The 20,879-nt window shown below is 38.4% G+C and overlaps 1 protein-coding gene across 1 annotated transcript in view; it reads left to right on the top strand.

Annotated features, from left to right (window-relative positions):
• Window positions 1–12,809: 12,809 nt before the first annotated feature.
• The window catches only part of grin3b.S (glutamate receptor, ionotropic, N-methyl-D-aspartate 3B S homeolog), a 29,216-nt gene continuing 21,146 nt past the window's right edge, over window positions 12,810–20,879 (top strand). The window contains exons 1-2 of the mRNA XM_018243612.2: window positions 12,810–13,510; window positions 15,086–15,681. Coding sequence (XP_018099101.2) covers window positions 13,085–13,510; window positions 15,086–15,681 — 1,022 coding nt within the window. The 5' untranslated portion in view covers window positions 12,810–13,084. The remainder of the gene's footprint in view (window positions 13,511–15,085; window positions 15,682–20,879) is intronic.

Below are 20,879 nucleotides of genomic sequence, written 5' to 3'. Positions count from 1 at the left end.
ATTAGATAAACCCAAAAGGATTGTTGGAGGGCATATTTACATGCTGTAAAAAAAAATGTTTCTAATATAGTTAGTTAGCCAAAAATGTAATGTATAAAGTCTGGAGTGATTGCATGTGTAACATAATAGCCAGAACACTACTTCCTGCTTTTCAGCTCTCTTGGTTTCCACTGATTGGTTACCAGGCAGTAACCAATCAGAGACTTGAGGGGCCACATGGGTCAAAACGGTTTGCTTTTGAATGTGACCTGCATGCTAATGATCAATTGCAAACTCACTGAACAGTTAGTCCCACGTGTTCTGTTCTGTTATATTAGACATCCAGTCACTCCAACCTTTATAGATTACATTTGTGGCTAACTAACTATATTAGAAACATGTTTTATTTTGCACAGCCTATCTATTTAAACTGATTTTATTTTTACACTGAACTGTTCCTTTTAAACTCAAATTTTTTACTTTCAAATTATTTGCCACAAATCTTTTTACCTGCACACTTGATTTCGCTGACATATATCAGCACTATAGCATACCTCCCAACTGTCCTGTTTTCAGTGGGACAGTCCCGATTTTGACAGCTCAACCTGCATTTCGGGCTTGTTACTGAAATGTCCCGACTTTCTCTTTGATCTCCTGCACTGAACAGCCATAAAAATATACAAAGTTACTAACCAGGTGCACTTTTCGTAACCTGCAAAATGTTGTAAAATGAACATGGTAATTAGGGGGCAACAAAAATTGGTGTGGTCAAATAAATTGCCATGCTATTTGCGCCAAATATTTTCGTCCCTCTATTTCTATTTCAAAAATGTTGGGAGGTATGGTATATGACAAATTGGGAGGAGGAACTAGACCAGGGGTGCCTAAAAGGTAGATAAGCATGTACAAGTAGACCTTTAGCTAGAGATCAGTAGAGTCAAACAGCTTGTCTAGATCACCCTCCTATTTCATAAATTTCATTATGTTAAGGTTACAAAAGCAATTGCTGTTTGTTAATTATAGCAATATAAATTCTCTCATAAATCAATGTAATATTTAAGTAATATTTTCCATGCAGCCCCACACCCATTTTTACTAAGCATTAGAATCAGAGCCATATGTTCCAAACAGTCCCGCAAACTAGCTACATCTTTACAGCAACAAGAGCTCTGGACAGAAGCTATGGGGTGGAGATGGAGTGATACCCATGGGCCCACCACCTGGAGAACCTGCAATCTGGAAATAATCATGCAACCTAAGGTATTGCCCACAGAACACCATATCTTTTCTTTTTTTTCTTTGCTACCCTCTGTTATACCCACTTCCTCCTCCAACATACTTTGGCACAACTGATACAGTATATTACAAACCGTATTTCACAAGCCGAGTATGTGTAAATATAATTACTTATGACATATTACATTGCTTATGTTACATCTCCATGATACCATTCTGTTAAGGGTATTTCATTGTTAAAAAAATTTTTCTTAAAAGCTCAATAACATTTTTAAATGAAAAAAAAAATGGCATTATTTGAATAAAATGGAATCTATGGGAGATGGCCTTCCTGTAATTTGGCACTTTCTGGATAATGGATACCATACCTTTGGCAGCTCCTAATAAATTGTCTGGGTCCAAGACTTCTTGCACCAACTATAGTAACTGTAGCCCTACCCTTAACATCCAACAAAGGAAGAAAAATGAAATCATTGCATACAGTAGACTATGCTTTCCCAATGTATTATATGGCTTGTGTGTACTCTGCATGTCTTATCAGATTAGCTTTGTATCCACCAGCAAATTGATTTCTCTCACTGCTCTGCTAGAAATCATTATAACTCTTGACATACAGTGGAGAAATATCTTAATCTTATGTCCCTGTCTTACATACATCATTCACTCTGCTAAGGCAATTTGACCCAAAACCTCACTAGGTATTAACCACTTAATATATATAGTTTAGGCTATATAGTATGAATATATATATACATATATATATATATAGCAAATAAACGTTCTCCGAATACAAGCTTCTTTCTGTTTTATTGACAAATCCTTTATTACGACATTAAGCACTATGATAAAAATGGCTTTTACAGCCTATAAACAGCATTTAGCCTAAACAAGCATTTGCTTTATGTCTTTGATGGCCCATTGCTAACTTAAAGTACTGCTTTATTTTAAAGCAGTCAGTAGTTTATTCCTCACTATTATCAAAATATATTAACATTATCTGGAGTTCAAGTTGATTAAGGCACATTGGCTCTTTCTTTTATGGGAAGACTACAGTCACTTTGGAATCTCAGTTGCATTCATTGTCTCCAAGGTTTCATAAGATGCTTTATGTTCTCAAAGAATAATTGTTGTTTTGGTTGTATGGGATTCCTTATCCGGAAACCTGTCATATAGGAAGCTCCAAATTACGAGAAGGCCATCTCCCATAGACTCAAATTTAATTAAAAAATAAATTTAATTTAATAATAAAACAGTTCATTGTACTTGATCCTAACTAATATATAATTAATCATTACTGGAGATAAAACAATCAAATTGGGTCTATTTAATGATTTCGGGGTTTTTTAGGCGACTTAAGGTGTGGTTAACCAAATTACGGTAAGACCCCTTATCTGGAAAGTCCAAGGTCTGGATAACAGGTCCCATACTGCATAGACAAGACCATGTAGATTCATAAGGAAGTGTCTATTGTATCTGATAGGAACAATTTCTTATGGCATGATATTATATTATTATATTATTATGATTATAAATGTGCCTGAAACTGCTTGTGGTTTTGTGTAAACAGTTCATTGAGCACTTACCACTACTCACTAGCAACCTAAATATGTTTGGAAACCATCATAAAAAATCAATGTTAAGATAATCCTTTATTAGGAAAATACTTAAAAAGACAAAGCCAAAGTAACACCAAAATATATCAATATTGTATGCCCTGTCATGTACATGGGTAAAAGGGCTGCTGCTGCCTAGTAATTAGAAGTCTCTTCACTCAAGGGCAGGGAACTACAAAAGACAGAGCTATATTATATAGTACTCTGACTAAATATAAACACCACTGTGCAACATTCCTTATGCTATGAATCCAAAAAGAATGTATGCAATGAACCCAAAAAAAATTAAAAGTAACCTTTAAAAAAAAACATTCCTACTGCTCCAAAGAAGATTAATTACAGGTTTAAATCTGATCATAACCACCTTAAGTATACACTGGTTCTGATGGGTAACCATAAACCAATATAATATATGGTATATATACAGCTTTAATTTTCATACACACAAATGCATTGGGAACATTGTTCATTCTGTTCCAAATCGAAACAAAAAGAATGTATCAAATATGTGTTATTCCTTTACAGAAAGTGAAGAAAATGGAATATTAGGCTGTTCTAAAAAATAGCAGTGTCTGCATTCTTTTTTATTAACTCATACATTCACTGTATAAACTGAAAATGTTTCAAGATTTTGCTTTCCTTTGAATCACTGAACTAATATTTAGTTGTATAACCAGTGTTTCTGAGAACTGCTGCACATCTGTGTTCCATGGAGTCAACCAACTTCTGGCACCTGTTCCATTCCCCAATTCTTCTGCATTTCTTGGTTTTGCCTCAGAAACAGCAGTTTTGATGACACTCCACAATCTTAATTTCATCAGTCCACAAAATGTTGTGCCATTTCTCTTTAGGCCAGTCAATGTGTTCTTTGGGATGGGACTGTGTGGGGGCTTCTTGCTGATAGCTTGACTTCACATTGGTGTCTTCTAATTGTAACAGTACTCACAGGTAACTTTAGAACTTCTTTGTTCCAGGAGCTGATTATTGGCTGTCTTTGCCATTATGGCTATTCTTCTATCCATTTAGATGGTAGTTTTCCATTTTCTGCCACATTTTTCAGGTTTTAGTTGCCATTTTAAAGCATTTGAGCTGAGGAGCCTATCATTTTCTGCACTTCTTTATATGTTTTCCCCTCTCCAATCAACTTTTAATCAAAGTACACTGTTCTTCTGAACAATGTCTGGAACAACCCATATTTTCAGAGAGAAATGCACTATAACCGCATTTGCTGCCTTACTTCCTTAAATAAGGGCTGTAATTTAAACCTATTTTTTCACAGAATAAATGACCTCACTAATTGAACTCCACACTGCTATTACTGTATTTGGAACAAGCTATTATTATTTGGAACAAGCCTCAATTAATGATTCAATTACACAGAATCAGCAGCATGCATGTCATGACTGTTGGGTCGGTTGGTTTTCTATTACTCTACTACAACTACTAGTAAATTATTTGCCATGTAGAAATAGTTTCCATTAGGTAAATGGCACTGCACAACACAGAACCAGTATCAGATTCCCACTGCTTCTATCAATGATTACAAGGTTTGCCTGACCACCAGTAGGTAAGTGCACTAAGAGTATAATCCTTCTCTAGAAGATCACATAGTTTCATAGAAGAGTAATAGAAGCAAAGTTTATTTTCTCCCCTACTTTAAATAGGCAGAAATATCTGATATACTATTTGCTCATTGTGTGTTTGTGAAAAAGAAAACTTATTTACTATGAGGAAGGTGCATGTCCTGCAATGATATATATATATATATATATGGCACAATTGTTCCAATTAGTGCCTTATAATGGAATCATTATTACTTGACAGTGTCTCAATTTATTGAATAATTTTTAAATATTTTTTTGTTACCATTGTTTCCTTCCCCACCGAAAAAAAAATATTTGCTTATGGTTGACATAGCAAAAAACAAATATAACATATGGGCTAAATTGTTGTGAATTTCAGACTTGATATGATAAATAGTCAAAATAAATGCTGAAATATATAATAAAAAGTGATGGTATATTTAAATCACTACTGCCCTGCAAGCGGAATATCCAAAACTGGGGATGGGCGGTCAGGCAAGAAAATACCCTCACAGCTGTCAGCTCCATTTTTTCAATCACTGAGATAATGGCCCATTTGAAGTTTTGTCAAGTCATTTACTGCTCTTTACAACTTGGTAAAAATTGCCAGGTCATTTATTAAGGCATAGAAATGCTAGGATTGGATCATTAGCTCACTGATGAGATGATATTTCTGAACCTTTTAGAATTGTTTTAATTTTTATTCATTTCAGTCCATCTGCTCAGATGAAAGATAAAAGTGCATGCTTTCCAATATTATTGTATCATGCTGTGATGTCGTCATTGCACACATTTTCACTGTGAATATGCTGAATATTTTGTAGGCACACACAGCATAATTCACATCAAAACATCATATAGTGATGGGGCCCTTTAAGGTACTCAAGGTAAAGATCTCATGGGAAGGGCCCCTGCAGACACCCCAAGAAATTGTTGTCAAACTATCCTAAAGCAGGTAAACTTTAATATAATAACAGCAAATATGGAAGCAACCAAGAGAGCTTTTTATTTCATACTCATTGCTGAAAGATAAACACACAAAACCCCACAACAAGAAAAAAACTTCTTCACTAAAGATATCATATCATCTGCCAGCTTGACCTATGATTGGTGAACCCTTCTAAGTAAAATAGAACCATGTGGCTCATCTCTTCTGCTGATGGCCCATTACCCCCAGACATAACCATGATCAGCTCCCACCTTGCCTATCCCCATTATAAACCCATCCTTTATATGGTATATGTCTGTGAACCAGGTTATACTGTGGCCCTTGACAGGGCTCCCGATGCCCCCACCCTCATCAGCTCTAGATGTAAAAATAAGGGGATCTGACACAGGGGATAGGGTATAGGTGTTACCAAACAGTAATAGCAGGGGGTGGGCGGCACAGGGGGCACATGTACATGCAACTGCTTATGGGCTGGTGGAAGGGAGGGGGTGATATCATTCCAACTTGAAGTGTAAAAGTAACAAATGACTGAAGTTTATTAGAGCACAAGTCACATAGGGGGCATCTTGGAAATGAACATCCTATCTAACCCCATGTTAGATTTCAAAATTAAAAATAAAAAAAATCTGTTTGCAATTTTAAATAGAGTAGCTGGAGTAGCACTATTATCTTGTTTTGAAAAAAACAGTTAATAAACGTGAGACAAATGACATCCAAATAGTGTATAAAGCCGCTACCTACTTGCCTTAAAAGAATTAATTGCACTATGCAAAATAGTAAATACATTTTTTGTGTTTAAGATTTTTTGCTGAAATCAGAAGATTAAATCAGTGGAACCACAACTGTATAAGAGTAATGAAGCAAGATAGGGGGTGGTGGTAGGGGACTCGAATGGCACCCAATGGCACCCAGCCAAAAAGTATTGCCTTGGGCACTGATATTCTTTAGCTTGGCTCTGGTCCACAGCAATGCAGCCAAAAAGCCCCATGAACCTAGCAGTGCTATGGGGCTCATGCTAACAATATAATTATTTATATATTATAAACAAAAATAATAATATAAATATATGGTGCTCAGCTTCCAATATCCCGGACATATTCATGTAGAAACATGCACCCCAAGAATGGTGGTGGTTAGTCCCATGCACTAGGGTGAGCAGGGCCGGATTTGTGGTGAGGCCACATAGGCCCGGGCCTAGGGCGGCAAAAAATTAGGGGCGCAGCCGCATTGTGGGGACCTGTGCGTCTTTCGTTTGCCGGTGCTTACTCGCAGGCGCGCGTGCGCTTGTGAGGGGAGTGTGGGTGGGCGATAGGACCACGTGGCCGCCCGATCGGACTGCACGGCCAAGGGTGCACGCCCGAGAAATCCGGGCTTGAGGGTGGGACATAAAAAGCCTAAAAGCCAGATCCAGAAGTTATGGGTGATTGTAGAATTACCCTTGTACAACAGCCCTGTTCTTTGATAGGGGTAAGATAGTAACATAATAACATAGTAAGCTGAAAAAAGACACACATCCATCAAGTTCAGCCGTTTAACTCTATATATAACCTGCATAACTGTAAATTGATCCAGAGGAAGGCAAAAAAAACATTTATACCTGAGAGGGGGAAAACTTCCTGACTGAACTGATTTAGCACATTTGCCTTTTCTATATATGTTACAACTAGGGTTGCCACTTATTTTAAGGCATTTTGCCTATTAATTACATTGGGATCAAGCTTAATTTTTACCGGCCAGGCCGGTAAAATACCAGTCAGGTAGCAACCCTAGTTACAACCATACTGGTACCATTATTTAAAGGAGCAACACTCTCAACCCACATCTTTTTACTGTTAATATATTTATAAAACATTTTGGGGTTAGCCTCAGCCACAGTGTGATCATCATTTCCAAACTCTGCCTTCCAGATTGTGGTTTTACAATATTTATTATAGTGTTTATATTCATTTAATGCAGCTGCTGTCCCAACAGACTTGTAGTTTTTAAATGCCTTCCTCTTCTTTCCTATTAACTTCTTTACATCTATATTAAGCCACTTAGGGTGCTAAACAAAGTATAGCCACTGAAATTAACTGGCCAGTCATGCGACTAATTCAGCCATGTTTCGGCCACACCAATCACATCATATTTTCCCTCCAGTGCCAGCACCTCCAGCTCTCCCATTTTAACAGTTAGACTTCTTGAATTTGCAAACATACATTTAATACTTGTACCATATTGAACATGACATATGGTCCTCCCTATCCTTAACAGTACCCCCAGCCAAATCTCCACCCCCATTTTGCCTTTGTTTGGCCACTACCCATCTAACCTGTCTTCCACGTAATCCTTTACTGAACCCTCCCCCCCCACTCCTAATTTAAATCCTCCTCCAACCCTCTAGCCATCTTCTCCCAACACTGAGGTGCAGCCCATCCCTGGCAAAAAGTTTGTAGCCGGCTGACAAATCAGCCCAGTTGTCCAAAAAACTCAAAACCCTCCTCCCTACACCAATCTCTCAGCCACACATTAATCTCCCTAAGCATTGCTTGTGGCACAGAAAATTACCTTGGAAGTCCTCACCTAGTTTTTTAAAATCATTCTTGAGGACTTCACTGCCTCCTCCTAACTTGTCATTAGTTCCTATGTGTAAGGTTTTTTAATAGATAGGAAATATGTAGGGTGGAACTGCTATAAACCAGTACCATTATCATTTATTTACATACCACCATCTGTCTGTGTCACAGGGAAATTTGGGGCTGCCAAATGATGCCTTTAAAAATAATCACTTTTGTCAAATACAGTGCAGACACTGGTAAGAAATCTCCTTATTTAAATGGACGATTCAGTGGGTCTAAACTTGATTGCTGACAAAAATAAGGTGCTAATGTGATTACTGGTTGCTTCTACAATTGTAGCACAATATGGTTGCGCTGAATGCATTCTCATAATTCTATACTAGCCTGTTCAAGAAATCTTTTCTGGCAGGGACAGAGTTAACATTTCAATGGGATACGTTTGCCCAAAATCTATCACTCAGAATTTACCCTCCCACCCTCAGCGCTTTCAGGAGGATGATTTAATTTCTGGGAGAGACTCTGCTGGCAGAGTGTCTACAGAAGCTTTTAGTTTAATAAGTTGCATTTCTTTTTTCTTATAGGAATATTATTAGAGATAAAGCCAGCACTGCAAATTATTGGCCCTAACATACTGTAATTATCACAAGAAAAGGTCTTTGTCTGCCTGGATATATGGCATTCATTTTGCAAGGTGTTTCCATGTATTGAATAAATAAGTATTTTCTTGTGCATATTTTGCACAGGGAGACAGGACTGTGTTCCCGTATTGGCTACTGTTATTACTGGCAAGGCAGTTTCATTCAGGTCTTGTTGGCTAGAATAAAGAATTGCCCTGGTGCTATAAATCTTCAGCATTGACAGATTACAGTGTTCTGGGGAGTTAATTCAGTCAGCCAATATTTGCATCTCAGGGAACATTATTCATATATAGAATGGCAGGTTCTTGTTCCATTTTATAAATATATATACATTGCTCTGTGGCTACTGCAATCTTCTTCCCTAACATTATAATCAGCCTTGGTTTAGCAGACTAAAAGAAACACCATGTTGGGTATCAGCAGCCTCAGATAAATGAGTGTGGCAGTAACACAGGGGCTCTCCAACTAGTCATTTTTAGCAACACACAGAAGGGATGCCAGGTCCTCGGTGCAGTGTACACAGCCTTTGGCATATTAAAAGGAGAGGAGCCCTGCTAGTAATAATTTGTTATATATCATCTACTGTCTTGCATGTAAAAGGGAGCTTATCAGTTGTCAGAAGCACATACAGGCAAAGGGGTGGCTCTTGTTTTTGAATAAAAATGCTTAGGGACCCCCCCCCTTTTCCTTGGCACTAGAATCTACATACTAGACACCTTTCACTATTCTAAATCAGCTGACAAGGAGGGGTTTCCTCAGTCTCACACAAACACACACACACAGTAAAGATTCATCCTCTGTGTTACACATAAAAAGGCTCACTAAGCCCCCTATCATTTGGCTCAGCAGTTGACTAATTAATCTCAATAATTATGGATGTTGTTACTGGCAAAGATGAACAGTTTTCTGTTTTCACATTTCTTTAAATGGCAGATTTGGTAATTCGCTTTGCTGTTCTCTTAAAGGGAATACGGTAGTCTCACATTAAATAGTTTTCTTTCAATAAGCAGCATCACGCCTTCTAAATATATACGGTTCTATTTGTATGGGCAATAATTATATTTTATGCATATTATTATTTGTGTTCTTTATGTACTTAAGAGGAAAAACATCACACTCTCTAGATAATACAAAGGTCCAAGACTAGCAACCCTATGGCTTTTCTATAAAAGCTACCAATGGTGTTCTGGTACAGCTCAATACTTGTGTCTATGGTTTTATGGAATCTCAGATAAACTTACAGTAGTGAAGGAAACTGGCCTGTTTGACAGTAGAGTTAGATAACACAGATGTCCATGTGTCCGAGCAAATTGTGTATGTACCCTTACTTGAATTTTATCTCTTTGCAGCAAGATTTAAGACTGTAGAGTAGGGGTCTCCAACCTTTTTTGCCCATGAGCAATAGTCTGATGCAAAAAGAGCTGGGGAGCAATGCAAGGATGAAAATGTTCCTGGAGGTACCAATTAGGGACTGTAGTTGGCTATTTGGTAGCCTCTGTGTGGACTGGCAGCCTACAGGAGCCTATGTTTGACAGTACATCTTATTTTCATGCAACCAAAACTCACCTTCAAGCCAATAATTCAAAAATAAATACTTGCTTTGTGGCTACTGGGAGCAACATCCAAGGGGTTGGTGTGCAACATTTGCCACTGGTTGAGGATCACTGTTGTAGAGTATAAGTCTTCTAAAACAACAAGATGACCCTCTCATTTTATAGGCCAGCACCAGAAGCTTTGATGTTGATGTGTAGGTCGGCACACAGGTAGTTTTGTGATTAAAGCATTTTTGTTTTGCCTGATTTCACTATTTGGCTTACAATTCCTGCTGTTAACACCCAAATGCAGTATGTATTTTTTGTATTGTCATATACTGATATTTTCTCCCCATAGATATTCATACAGTTAGCTTTTTCCTGCACAATGAGTCTATCCCAAGTAATACGCCCTCCTACACAAATTTACAGATAGTAGATGAAGTTGAAAACTACACATCTCAAATTCATCCATGCAATTAGCCTAACTTCTAGCTGATCCAGAAGAGTGTGAAAAAAATACTCCCAAACTCATCTCAAAAATGTACAGGAAAAATAAATTTAAAGGAAATCTATACCCCCCCCCCGAACAATGTAGGTCTGTATAAAAATATATTGCATAAAACAGCTCATAAGTAAAACCCTGCTTCATGCAAATAAACACATTTCATAATAATATACTTTTTTAGTAATATGTGCCATTGGATAATCATAAATAGAAAATTGCCATTTTAAAAAATATGGGATTGTAGGATTCATGGTGCACACAAGAAAACCAAACAAACCATACATGTTAACAGACAGAGTTCTGTCTTTTACTTCCACAAGTCTTCCTGTTACAGTTAGAGCTGTAATATTTATGGTCAGGTGATCTCTGAGGCAGCACAGAAACTATCACAAATATTGGTTCAAAGCAAGAGATGTAAAAGGGCAATATTTACCTAAATATATATTCCAATTATTTAATATGATATATCAGTATTTATTTTGGGGATATAGTTCTCCTTTAAGATTGAAGCCTCCATAGTTCAAAATATGTCACAGACCTTGATGAATAGAAATTTCTGTTGCACATACTTACTGTTAGCTAGTAGGTGACTTTGTGGTCTAATGCATAATAACAATCACACTATGTACAGTAGCTATCCTACCTAAGCAGCGTGTGTCCTTTTATACATTCATACATAGTTGTGTAAATACTATCGACATGTTGTACTATTCCACAACCCTAAATTTCTGATGAGTTAGCAATTTCTGTTTTGTTAAATACAATAACTGAGCTTTCTGCTCTTGCAATGTCTAAAACATTATTACATTGTTTTTAGAGAGTAATATAATTATTTATTATATGGGAAAACATTTCCCAATACTACTTTTGTGGTTGTGCGCATATAAGTATGAAGTGAATGCAAGCTACCGCATTTTTTATTTATGGGACCTTAGAATAATGGACATTTAGCAGATCTGGCTGAGTAACTGGGGCTCCTGACAACAAAGGACACAATATAGACATTACAGTGTGTACACTTAAATCCTAATACTGTCACCTAATTAGATCTTCCCTATAATCATTTATCCTTGCTACTCTGCTCATTTTTCTCTTTTGTCCCTAATTACCCCTCCTGTTTCCTTTTCTCCATCTCTTTTCGGCAGTTTTCCTTAGAGCCAATTAATATTTATTTGGACACAATTCAGACAACAGATTTCTTCCCACACTCTGATCCAGCCTTATTGCTTTTTGGGGTGTATGTATTAATTTCCTTTTTTCATTGCAGTCTTAGCCTGTTCATGAATTCGTATTAATCCTGATATGGCCAGTCATCTTGCCTTTGCAATAATGTTGTGTGTACAGTTTGTGAAATGTTTTCTGTTTGACCCACCCCAGTAAGATCACCCCCATATATTTAGTGATCACATCCTGCCCCTCAGTTTTCCCTTTACTTTGTTGTGCCCCTAGGTTATAGGTAACCACACATACCTTATCTCCATATTATTCTGCCTGTCAGACCATCATGGTTATACTCGTTACTCGTATTGCTCCTTTCCCGCTGCTTGTCCTTCCCTTGTACTCCAGACTGTCTCAGATATCTGGCAGAGTCAGGGAACTCTCTCATCTGATGGATCCAGACGCAGTGATCAGAAATAAACTCCCTGTTCCTGACTAACAGACAAAAGGCAACTTTTAAGGTCTACACTCTCCTCTGTCCCTTCCACTTACTTCTACAGGTATCCTTCTTTATCTTATATCTATCTACCTGTTTATAAATCCTCCTTGTCTCTCCCTGCTCTTCATCTGAATCTTTCTTTCCACTTCAATTTCTGGTCCTTTTCCTGACTGACCATTTCATTCTTTCTTCTCCATCATTATTCCACTACTTTTTTCCATTTTCTTCTTCTGTTGTCAGAAATTCTTCTCTTTTTCTTCTTGTTTTCCGTCTCTTATTCATCAATGTTTTGACCTGCTCTCCCTCTGGTATTTCTCTCTATCCGAAGCCTTTTCTCTCTCTCTCTCTCTCTCTCTCTCTCTCTCTCTCTCTCTCTCTCTCTCTCTCTCTCTCTCTCTCTCTCTCTCTCTCTCTCTCTCTCTCTCTCTCTCTCTCTCTCTCTCTCTCTCTCTCTCTCTCTCTCTCTCTCTCTCTCTCTCTCTCTCTCTCTCTCTCTCTCTCTCTCTCTCTCTCTCTCTCTCTCTCTCTCTCTCTCTCCCTCCCTCCCTCCCATCTCTCTCCTCTGTCAGTATCACCAGACTCCAGCTTACAGAAACAGAGCAGAGCTCAACTCGTCCTGCATGAAATGCTCTCTTTTTCTGTGACCTCTGATTTTCAAATTTACTTTGTTTCTTCTTTCCTTTTTGTTTATTTATCCTGTTATTATATTGTCTGCTTTCATTTATTCTCTGTTTATCTCTGTTGCCTGTTGCCTATAACCTCCCCGGCCTTTTCTACTCTCCACTCTTCCCTCTTAAGTTTGCCTCCTCTATTGCATTTTGGATACATTCCATGGATATTCTGCACTGGTTTTACCTGTACTTGGGGATATTCTGCAGCCTGGTACCATGTTGTGGCCACCCGCAACCTTGCCGTATCCTTGCACGTATAGGGCACACAGTTCGCCTTGGTGCTCTTCTACCCTCGTATGGTAACTCACAGGCTAGGATTCAGAATGTGCTCTCACGGATCAGCCGGACCAGTTGGCTTCCTTATAACCTAAGTTTGGAGGTAGTCTCTGGAGCCCCTCGAGATAGAAACCCTGCTTCACTGACAAAGTGGTTGTGCCATGTGCTGGTGGCACAAGGGATTGCAGCAGTGTTGGCATTCCCACAGTCACAAGAAGAGCTACTACAACTGGAATTTCTATCCAGTTTTTTGGAAATCCCATTTATCAGTATTCTGGAGCAGGATCAGATTGTACCACTGACTACCAAGGTAATTCCATTTCACAGTATTTCTGTTTTCACCTCAGCAAATGTGCACCTGTTCCAGTGTGGACAAATATATTTAAATACCCATGGCTGATATTGCAAAATAAACTAATATATGCTAAAGTTTTCTCTTCTCCTGGGTGCACCTAACAGGCATACCAACCTTTAGTTGATCGCGAAATAACCCAATACTGGCTAAAAGTCTTGCAACTTTAGCAATGAAAGACCATTCACCTTTTCCACAGACAAGTGCACAAAATCATAAGACATATATTAATTTGTTTTTAATTCTCATTGTGCACATTTATATGACATTTGGACCTAATGTAGAAAACATTGCATCTATTTTGTTACAAACCGGGTTACAAAGCTCTGGGACCTCCAGCGCGCATGCACAAACGGTGCCACGTGACACACATGCGCGACCGGTGCCGATTGGCATGCATGTGTGGACGCCGCAAATGCCGGCGCGTCTGCACAGAAAACGTACGTGCTGCACGTACCAATCAGAGTTAAAGTTTTACCCACACAAATGGGTATCACATTATAACGAGGCAGATTGTTTATTCGCTCAAGGTAGTGTGGAATGATGTTTTTAAAATGTACTAGTTTATCCTAATTGCTTTTTGTTCTCTTTTTTTATAACCCTCGTTCGTGTTTTATTCAAAAAAATAAAAAAGGTGGCAAGCTTTTTATTTTTTTTGAAAAAAAAAACACAATCATGCATTAAAAAAAACCTCTTCCATGGAATCGTGGAAAAAAAGAGAAAATTGTTTTTTAAAAAAAAATTACAAACACACTTGGCCCTTTTTACACCTAATAATAATTCTGCCCAAAACATTGAGTATTCATAAAACTTTATGAAATAGGCACATGCTTGAAAAAGGGTACTCATTGATCACTCTGCTGTTTGTATGTTGATTTGAAAAAAAAGATAATTTTAAGATTGATAGAGTGCTGTAACATTGTTACACACACATATAAATGTGTAGAACTCACAGGGTGTCATTTAATCCCTATTGCTAATATATGCAATTTATTGTGAATATCTTCCTTATATTTCCTAGGGGTTAGACATGACATACAGTGATTAATGAAATGTGACAGAAAGTCCTTTCAGCGATAACACTCTCAAATACAATCAGAAAAGACCTCCCAGAAAGTCCTCAAGATTTATTCATCAAGATTTAGCAAACATGAATATAACTTAAGATATATAAATGCATACACATAGAAATAAAGAAGAGATTCAATACTCTGTATTCTGATGTTAACTGCATGGGTTGAAGCAGTACTGGCCTCCTTTTTACAATTACTGGGACTGTTATGTATTATATATATATATATATATATATATATATATATATATATATATATATATATATATATATCTATATATATACTAAATACCATAAAGGAGCATTATTACAAAGCAGGCCTTCTATATGACAGCTCTGGTCTGAAAAATAAAAATTCCAGCTACAGGAAGGGGATATGGAAAAAACTGATTTTTTCTGTGTGAGACAACTTGGTATCAGTTTTAAACATTGTTAACCATCTTGACATTGACATTTTGCAGAACCCATTTCACCTCCAAATGGATACAAAAAGCTCAGCGGAAAACCTCATGGAAATTTTCTTTAGTGTTCTGCAGAACAGTAGTTGGGAGGAAGTGGATATCATTACCTGCCATCCCTGGGATAGTGCCAGTATACAAAGGTACTTGACAACCACTACCTTAGTGTCTAGAACCATGCTTAATATCCATCCTGTGGATGAATCTGCTCTGGTTCCCTTCTTACAGCAGCATTTTGAGTCCACTAAGAACCCTCAAGTTCCTATGCTACTGTATGGTTGCGATGCCCAAAAGTCCTCCTTGGTGTTTGGTGTAGCCAGAGACTGTGGATTAGAAGCACACGAGTTTCACTGGATGATAGGTCATCCCCTTAATGTGGAAGAGATGAAGACAGAGGGGATGCCTCCAGGTCTCCTGGCCTATGGAGAGGTCAGTCGGCCTACCATGGAAAAGTTTATACGTGATGCTGTAGGCCTGGTGACCAGGGCCATCTCTGCTGCTGTGCATGTCAGGCCAGATCTTGCGCTCATACAGAGTATGGTGAACTGCAATGACAAGCAAACCAAGAAGAGTGAGTCTTCGGGCATGTACCTGTCTAGGTAAGGGGGCATGAATATTTTCAGTCCTAGTGATTTGTGTGTTTTGACATGATCCTTGATGTATAATATATGTAAAAAAAAACTATTAACTTTATGAAATGCTAACCGTTGCTAATTAAAGTAAATGCAGCATATCCTCATTTGCAGTTCTGTAAATGTACTCATTAAATTTGCAAATCTATTTAAAGATGCAGCAACTTAGGTATTAATGATGTAATGGATGCATGATCAGAGAAAACTGACTAAATTATTTCAGAATGATGCCAAAGAAAAGTTATAATTCACCTTAACGTTGAACTAAACCCTAAAAATAAATATGGCTAAAAATGCCATATTTTATTTACTTCACTTATTGCACCAGCCTAAAGTTTCAGCTTGTCAATATCAGCAATGATCCAGGACTTCAAACTTGTCACAGGGGGTCACCATCTTGGATAGTGTCTTTGACACTCACATGCTCAGTGGGCTCTGAGCCTCTGTTGAGAAGCTAAGCTTAGGGGTCGACGCAAATTATCAAGCAAAAAATTAGGTTGATCTGTAATATAAGTTGATGCTACAGGTCTGATTATTAAATTCTGATTCTAGTTGCACTGGTTTCTGTGCTGCCATGTAGTAATTATCTGTATTAATTACTTATCAGCCTTATATTGTGACATTTCAATTCTGTATATACCGTATATTGTGAGTGGGTCCCTAAGCTCAGTAAGTGACAGCAGCACAGAGCATGTGCAGTGAATCAGCAGAAAAGAATATGGGGAGCTACTGGGGCATCTTTGGAGACACAGATCTTTACTGCTAAAGGGCTGTGGGCTGGTACAGAAGCACAAAACATGATGTACAACATTTCTAGCCGACTTCTTTAGTTAAAGAGATTCTGACACCAGAAATAAATCTTTCATAATATTGCCTTTGAAACAACTTATAACTTTGCCATAAATTATTTGCACGATGCTTTTATATTACCTGTCTGATGGCCCATGTACCTGTATGAGGAGGCTGCCATATTTGTGCAGCAGTAGTCTTTTAGCATTAGAAACTTTAACTGACAGGCTGAGATGGGACAGGTTGGCAGTCAGGTTTAGAAACTTCAACTAACAATTACATACAAAACAAACCTCTCAGCAAAAACATGACCTATAGGTAACGTTTAAGGTACATTCATATTTTAAAAGTATTTTTTTAGTGTCAGTATCACTTTAATTCTTCTTTAATAATAATGTATTACTGAATTCATATAAATAACCAGTTAACGTACTCAGAATGTGGGTTGTCCTGAAGAAAAATCTTAAATAAATGATTCCCAACCCCAAATATTAATTGCAATAGCAACCTTATTTTTCATGTTACACGTAGGGGCTGTTTCTTCTGCATATATGCCATACTAAGTATATATATACTGTATATATAGTATGGCATCTTTGCAATGGACAATGTTAATTTTTTAAGATATTGGTGCTACTGCTAGACAGCTGTATGTAATGTCTTGATTGATGTTTTTAGCTTTACATATCTTGCATTTCAGTCAGCATGCCTTGGATGCAATGGTCCCACTGGAAAACCTTAGACTATGGGTCCACTTACCAAACAATTATTCCTCCTCATGCAACCTCTTTATTCTCCTAGTCTCCTTTCTCTACATACTATACTCTAGTCTTCCATTAGGAAACCTCGTTGTTCCCATAGAGAAATAGGGAATGACCATGAAATAGACCAAATTGTTAGAAGCAAGAGGGTCCACTCACACCTGGGCCCCTGTGAGTTTTCCTGGTATCCCGGTGGCTCTGGCCATACTGGGCTTGAAAAACATAATGGAATTTATGTTAAACTATATTCATATGAAACTATAAATAATCTCCCCTGTGAGGGGTCCAATTACCACTAAATGTACATGCAGGTAACAACACATGTCCATGTCCAAAGGCAGATAATAGCTATTTAAGAAACTAAACCTGAAACAAATATACTGAGAGTGTGTGGCAACCACTGAGAGTTTCTACTAATGATGATTTTTGTCCCTGACTCTTGTGCAAGAGAACAAAAAGATAGTTAAAATTCCAACTCAGTTTCTTTCAATTTCATAATCAATACAAAGAACTGAAATACAAAGAAGTGAAAGCTCCAGAGCTCTGATAATTTTGAGTTATCTAAGTAATCCTTTAGACGTGCCTATAAATCAGAATGCTGAGCCCCATTCTATAACATTGGCATAATTATTGTTCCGTTATTATTATTAGTATCCCTTATTTTGCCCAAAGAGGCATTTTAAAATCAGATATTGAACTATACTGTTCTGCTTTGCTTTCTAAATAAGTATGAGGAGCAAAGAGAATCATTAAAAGACTCAACAGTTACCATGAGCCAGCTTTGTCCCATGTAAAGAGCAGTGGAGACTTATCCATCAGGGTTGAATTCCTCAACATGGTGGTCCTCTCTCCTGCACAATGATGTCACAAGCTGTCTATGTGTTGTGTGATGTATTCGAGTGTCCCTGTTGCGCAAGGCCCTGACTTCCACTGCTGAAGTCTGACTCTACAACCCCTTTGCGCAAATAAGGGAAGAGGTGCCCAGCCTCCACCAGCCTAGGATAAGTCCCAGCAACAGACAATCCTTTAGCAACTTGATGTGGTCCACTTGGAGTTGACAGACTTACAGTGGCAGGCCCTGAGTGCTGTGCTGCTGTGACACTGGTGGGTATATGCCTGTGATGATGAGAACTATGGATTTACTTTAGCTATTGATCACCCCATTGAGTCCCCCCCACAGCCGAAAAAGGTAGAGGAACATTCCCACAGCGTTATACTAGGAAATCAAATGCTTACATAGTTACATAGTTAAATTGGGTTGAAAAAAGACAAAGACCATTAAGTTCAACCCCTCCAAATGAAAACACCCCTCCCTACTTTCACATAAATTACAGTATATATACCCATACCTATACTAACTACAGAGTTTATTATCACAATAGCCTTTGATATTATGTCTGTCCAAAAAATCATCCAAGCCACGCACTGACATTAACAGGCATTAACTGAATCAGCCATCACATTACCCGGCAATGCATTCCATAACCTCACTGTCCTCACTGTGAAGAACCACCTACGTTGCTTCAAATGAAAGTTATTTTCTTTTAGTCTGAAGGGGTGTCCTCTGGTACGGTGATCCTCTTTATGGTTTAAAAGGTCCCTTGCTATTTGTCTATAATGTCTTCTGATGTACTTTTAAAGTGTAATCATGTCCCCTCGCAAGCACCTTTTTTTTCAGAGAAAACAACCCCAACTTTGACAGTCTACCCTCATAATTTAATGATTAAGTTTAGTCTCTGCACTCTCTCATTTCTTCTACGTCCCTCCATGTCAGTACACATGGGCATTGCCCCTCCCAGACCTGGAGGTAGGACCTATAACATAGCCAATCAAAATGAATCATGACCTATAAGACCACATGACTTCCTCCTCACCACAGTTATTTTTTGTCCTACTGGACAGGGAGGTAGGATCTCCCTCCTCACTTTTTATTTTTTGTTGAATTTTGAGAGAAATCAAACACAGTTTTTGTTTTTCTTTTGTATTCTCTTTTTGTTTATTTATTTATTTATTTATTTTTTACCTCTGTGTAGACACAGAGGGATGATTCCCAGATAATGGAGAAGATTTTACCTGATGCCTCAAGACGCATAATCTGTAAATTATCGCTTATTGGGAGGAAATGCAGGTGTGGGCATATCCATGGTCCTAGCCCTGTGCTAAAATAGCCCCCCTGCTATATGCCCAGCGAGGCACAAGATTCAATCTAGTGCTTTTTGGGAAGAGACACAGTTGTGGGCTTCCCACATTATTATCTGTGAGCCTTTTGTTTTTTCTTCTGTATTTTTATTTATTTATTTTGCTTATTTTTACCTCTGTGTGGACACAGAGGGATGATTCCCAGGTAATGGAGAAGAATTTACCTGATGCCTCAAGACGCATAATCTGTAAATTATCGCTTATTGGGAAGAAGTGCAGGTGTGGGCATATCCATGGTCCTAGCCCTGTGCTAAAACAGCCCCCCTGCTATATGCCCAGCGAGGCACAAGATTCAATCTAGTGCTTTTTTGGGAACACACACAGGTGTGGGCTTCCCACATTGTTACCTGTGAGCTTTTTGGATTCCCCTTTTCTTTTGAGTTATGTGAGACTTTACAGAACTCTACAGAACTTCTGCAAAAGGGCCGTGGGTATGTATATGGGCTAGTTATAACTGCCTGAAGCTGGTGAGTATGATTCTTCATTATCTACTATGTGTAGTGCACTGGGAAGTCTGCATGCTAATTAGCTAATTATGTCCCTCAGCTGAGAGCTATTGGGGCTTTGGCTGGAGTTTCCATCCAGCTAATTAGCCACTCTGATAAGGTGCAGGTGTGCCTTCGCCCCGTTGCTATTGCTGTTTAATATTTTAAGCCTTGTATGAGCCTGCATCCTCTGTGCAGACACAGAAGTTATATTGGCTCATGTTACTAAGGCACCTCCAGGAAGGGCTAGAGGTTGCACTGATCAAGCAATATGGCACCTCCTTCCTTCTTATGAGTCTGCTCTTAACAAGCAGTGTTCCACCTGGATATTCCTGCTGACAAGCCTGAGCTATCTGGTAAGGTGCCTGTGTTCCCCTGACTTCTTGTATTATCTGAAGTCTTATGTTGTGAGCTGGCGTCCTCTGTGCAAAATACATTATTGGCTCTTGCTACACTTTAAGTACTGGCTGGTGAATCCCTCTGCCTAAGCAGTGTGGTACCTGAATCCAGAGATTTTGATTTCTCAGTATCCATTGTGTATTTGAAACATTAATTTCACTGGGAAGTCTGCATGTTAATATGCTTAATATGTCCCTCAGCTGAAAGCTATCAGGGCTTTGGCTGGAGTTTCCATCAAGCTAACTAGTCACTATCTGGTAAGGTGCAGGTGTTCCTTTGGCCCCTTTGCTATTGCTGTTTAATATTTTAAGTTTTGTATGGGTGAACCTGCATCCTCTTGGCTGACACAGTGGTTATATTGGCTCATGTGCTCAAGCAGTATGGCACCTCCTTCCTTTATTATGAGTCTGCTCTTAACAAGCAGTGTTCCACTGGACTGGATATTCCTGCTGACAAGTCTGAGCTATCTGGTAAGCTGCCTGTGTTCCTTCTTATATTATATGAAGTCGTATGTTGTGAGCTGGAGTCCTCT

The sequence above is a fragment of the Xenopus laevis genome, chromosome 1S (genome assembly GCF_017654675.1).
Source record: "Xenopus laevis strain J_2021 chromosome 1S, Xenopus_laevis_v10.1, whole genome shotgun sequence".
NCBI classification, from domain to species: domain Eukaryota; kingdom Metazoa; phylum Chordata; class Amphibia; order Anura; family Pipidae; genus Xenopus; species Xenopus laevis.
The sequence above is the reverse complement of the archived record's forward strand: the minus strand, read 5'-3'. Positions and strand labels throughout refer to the sequence as shown.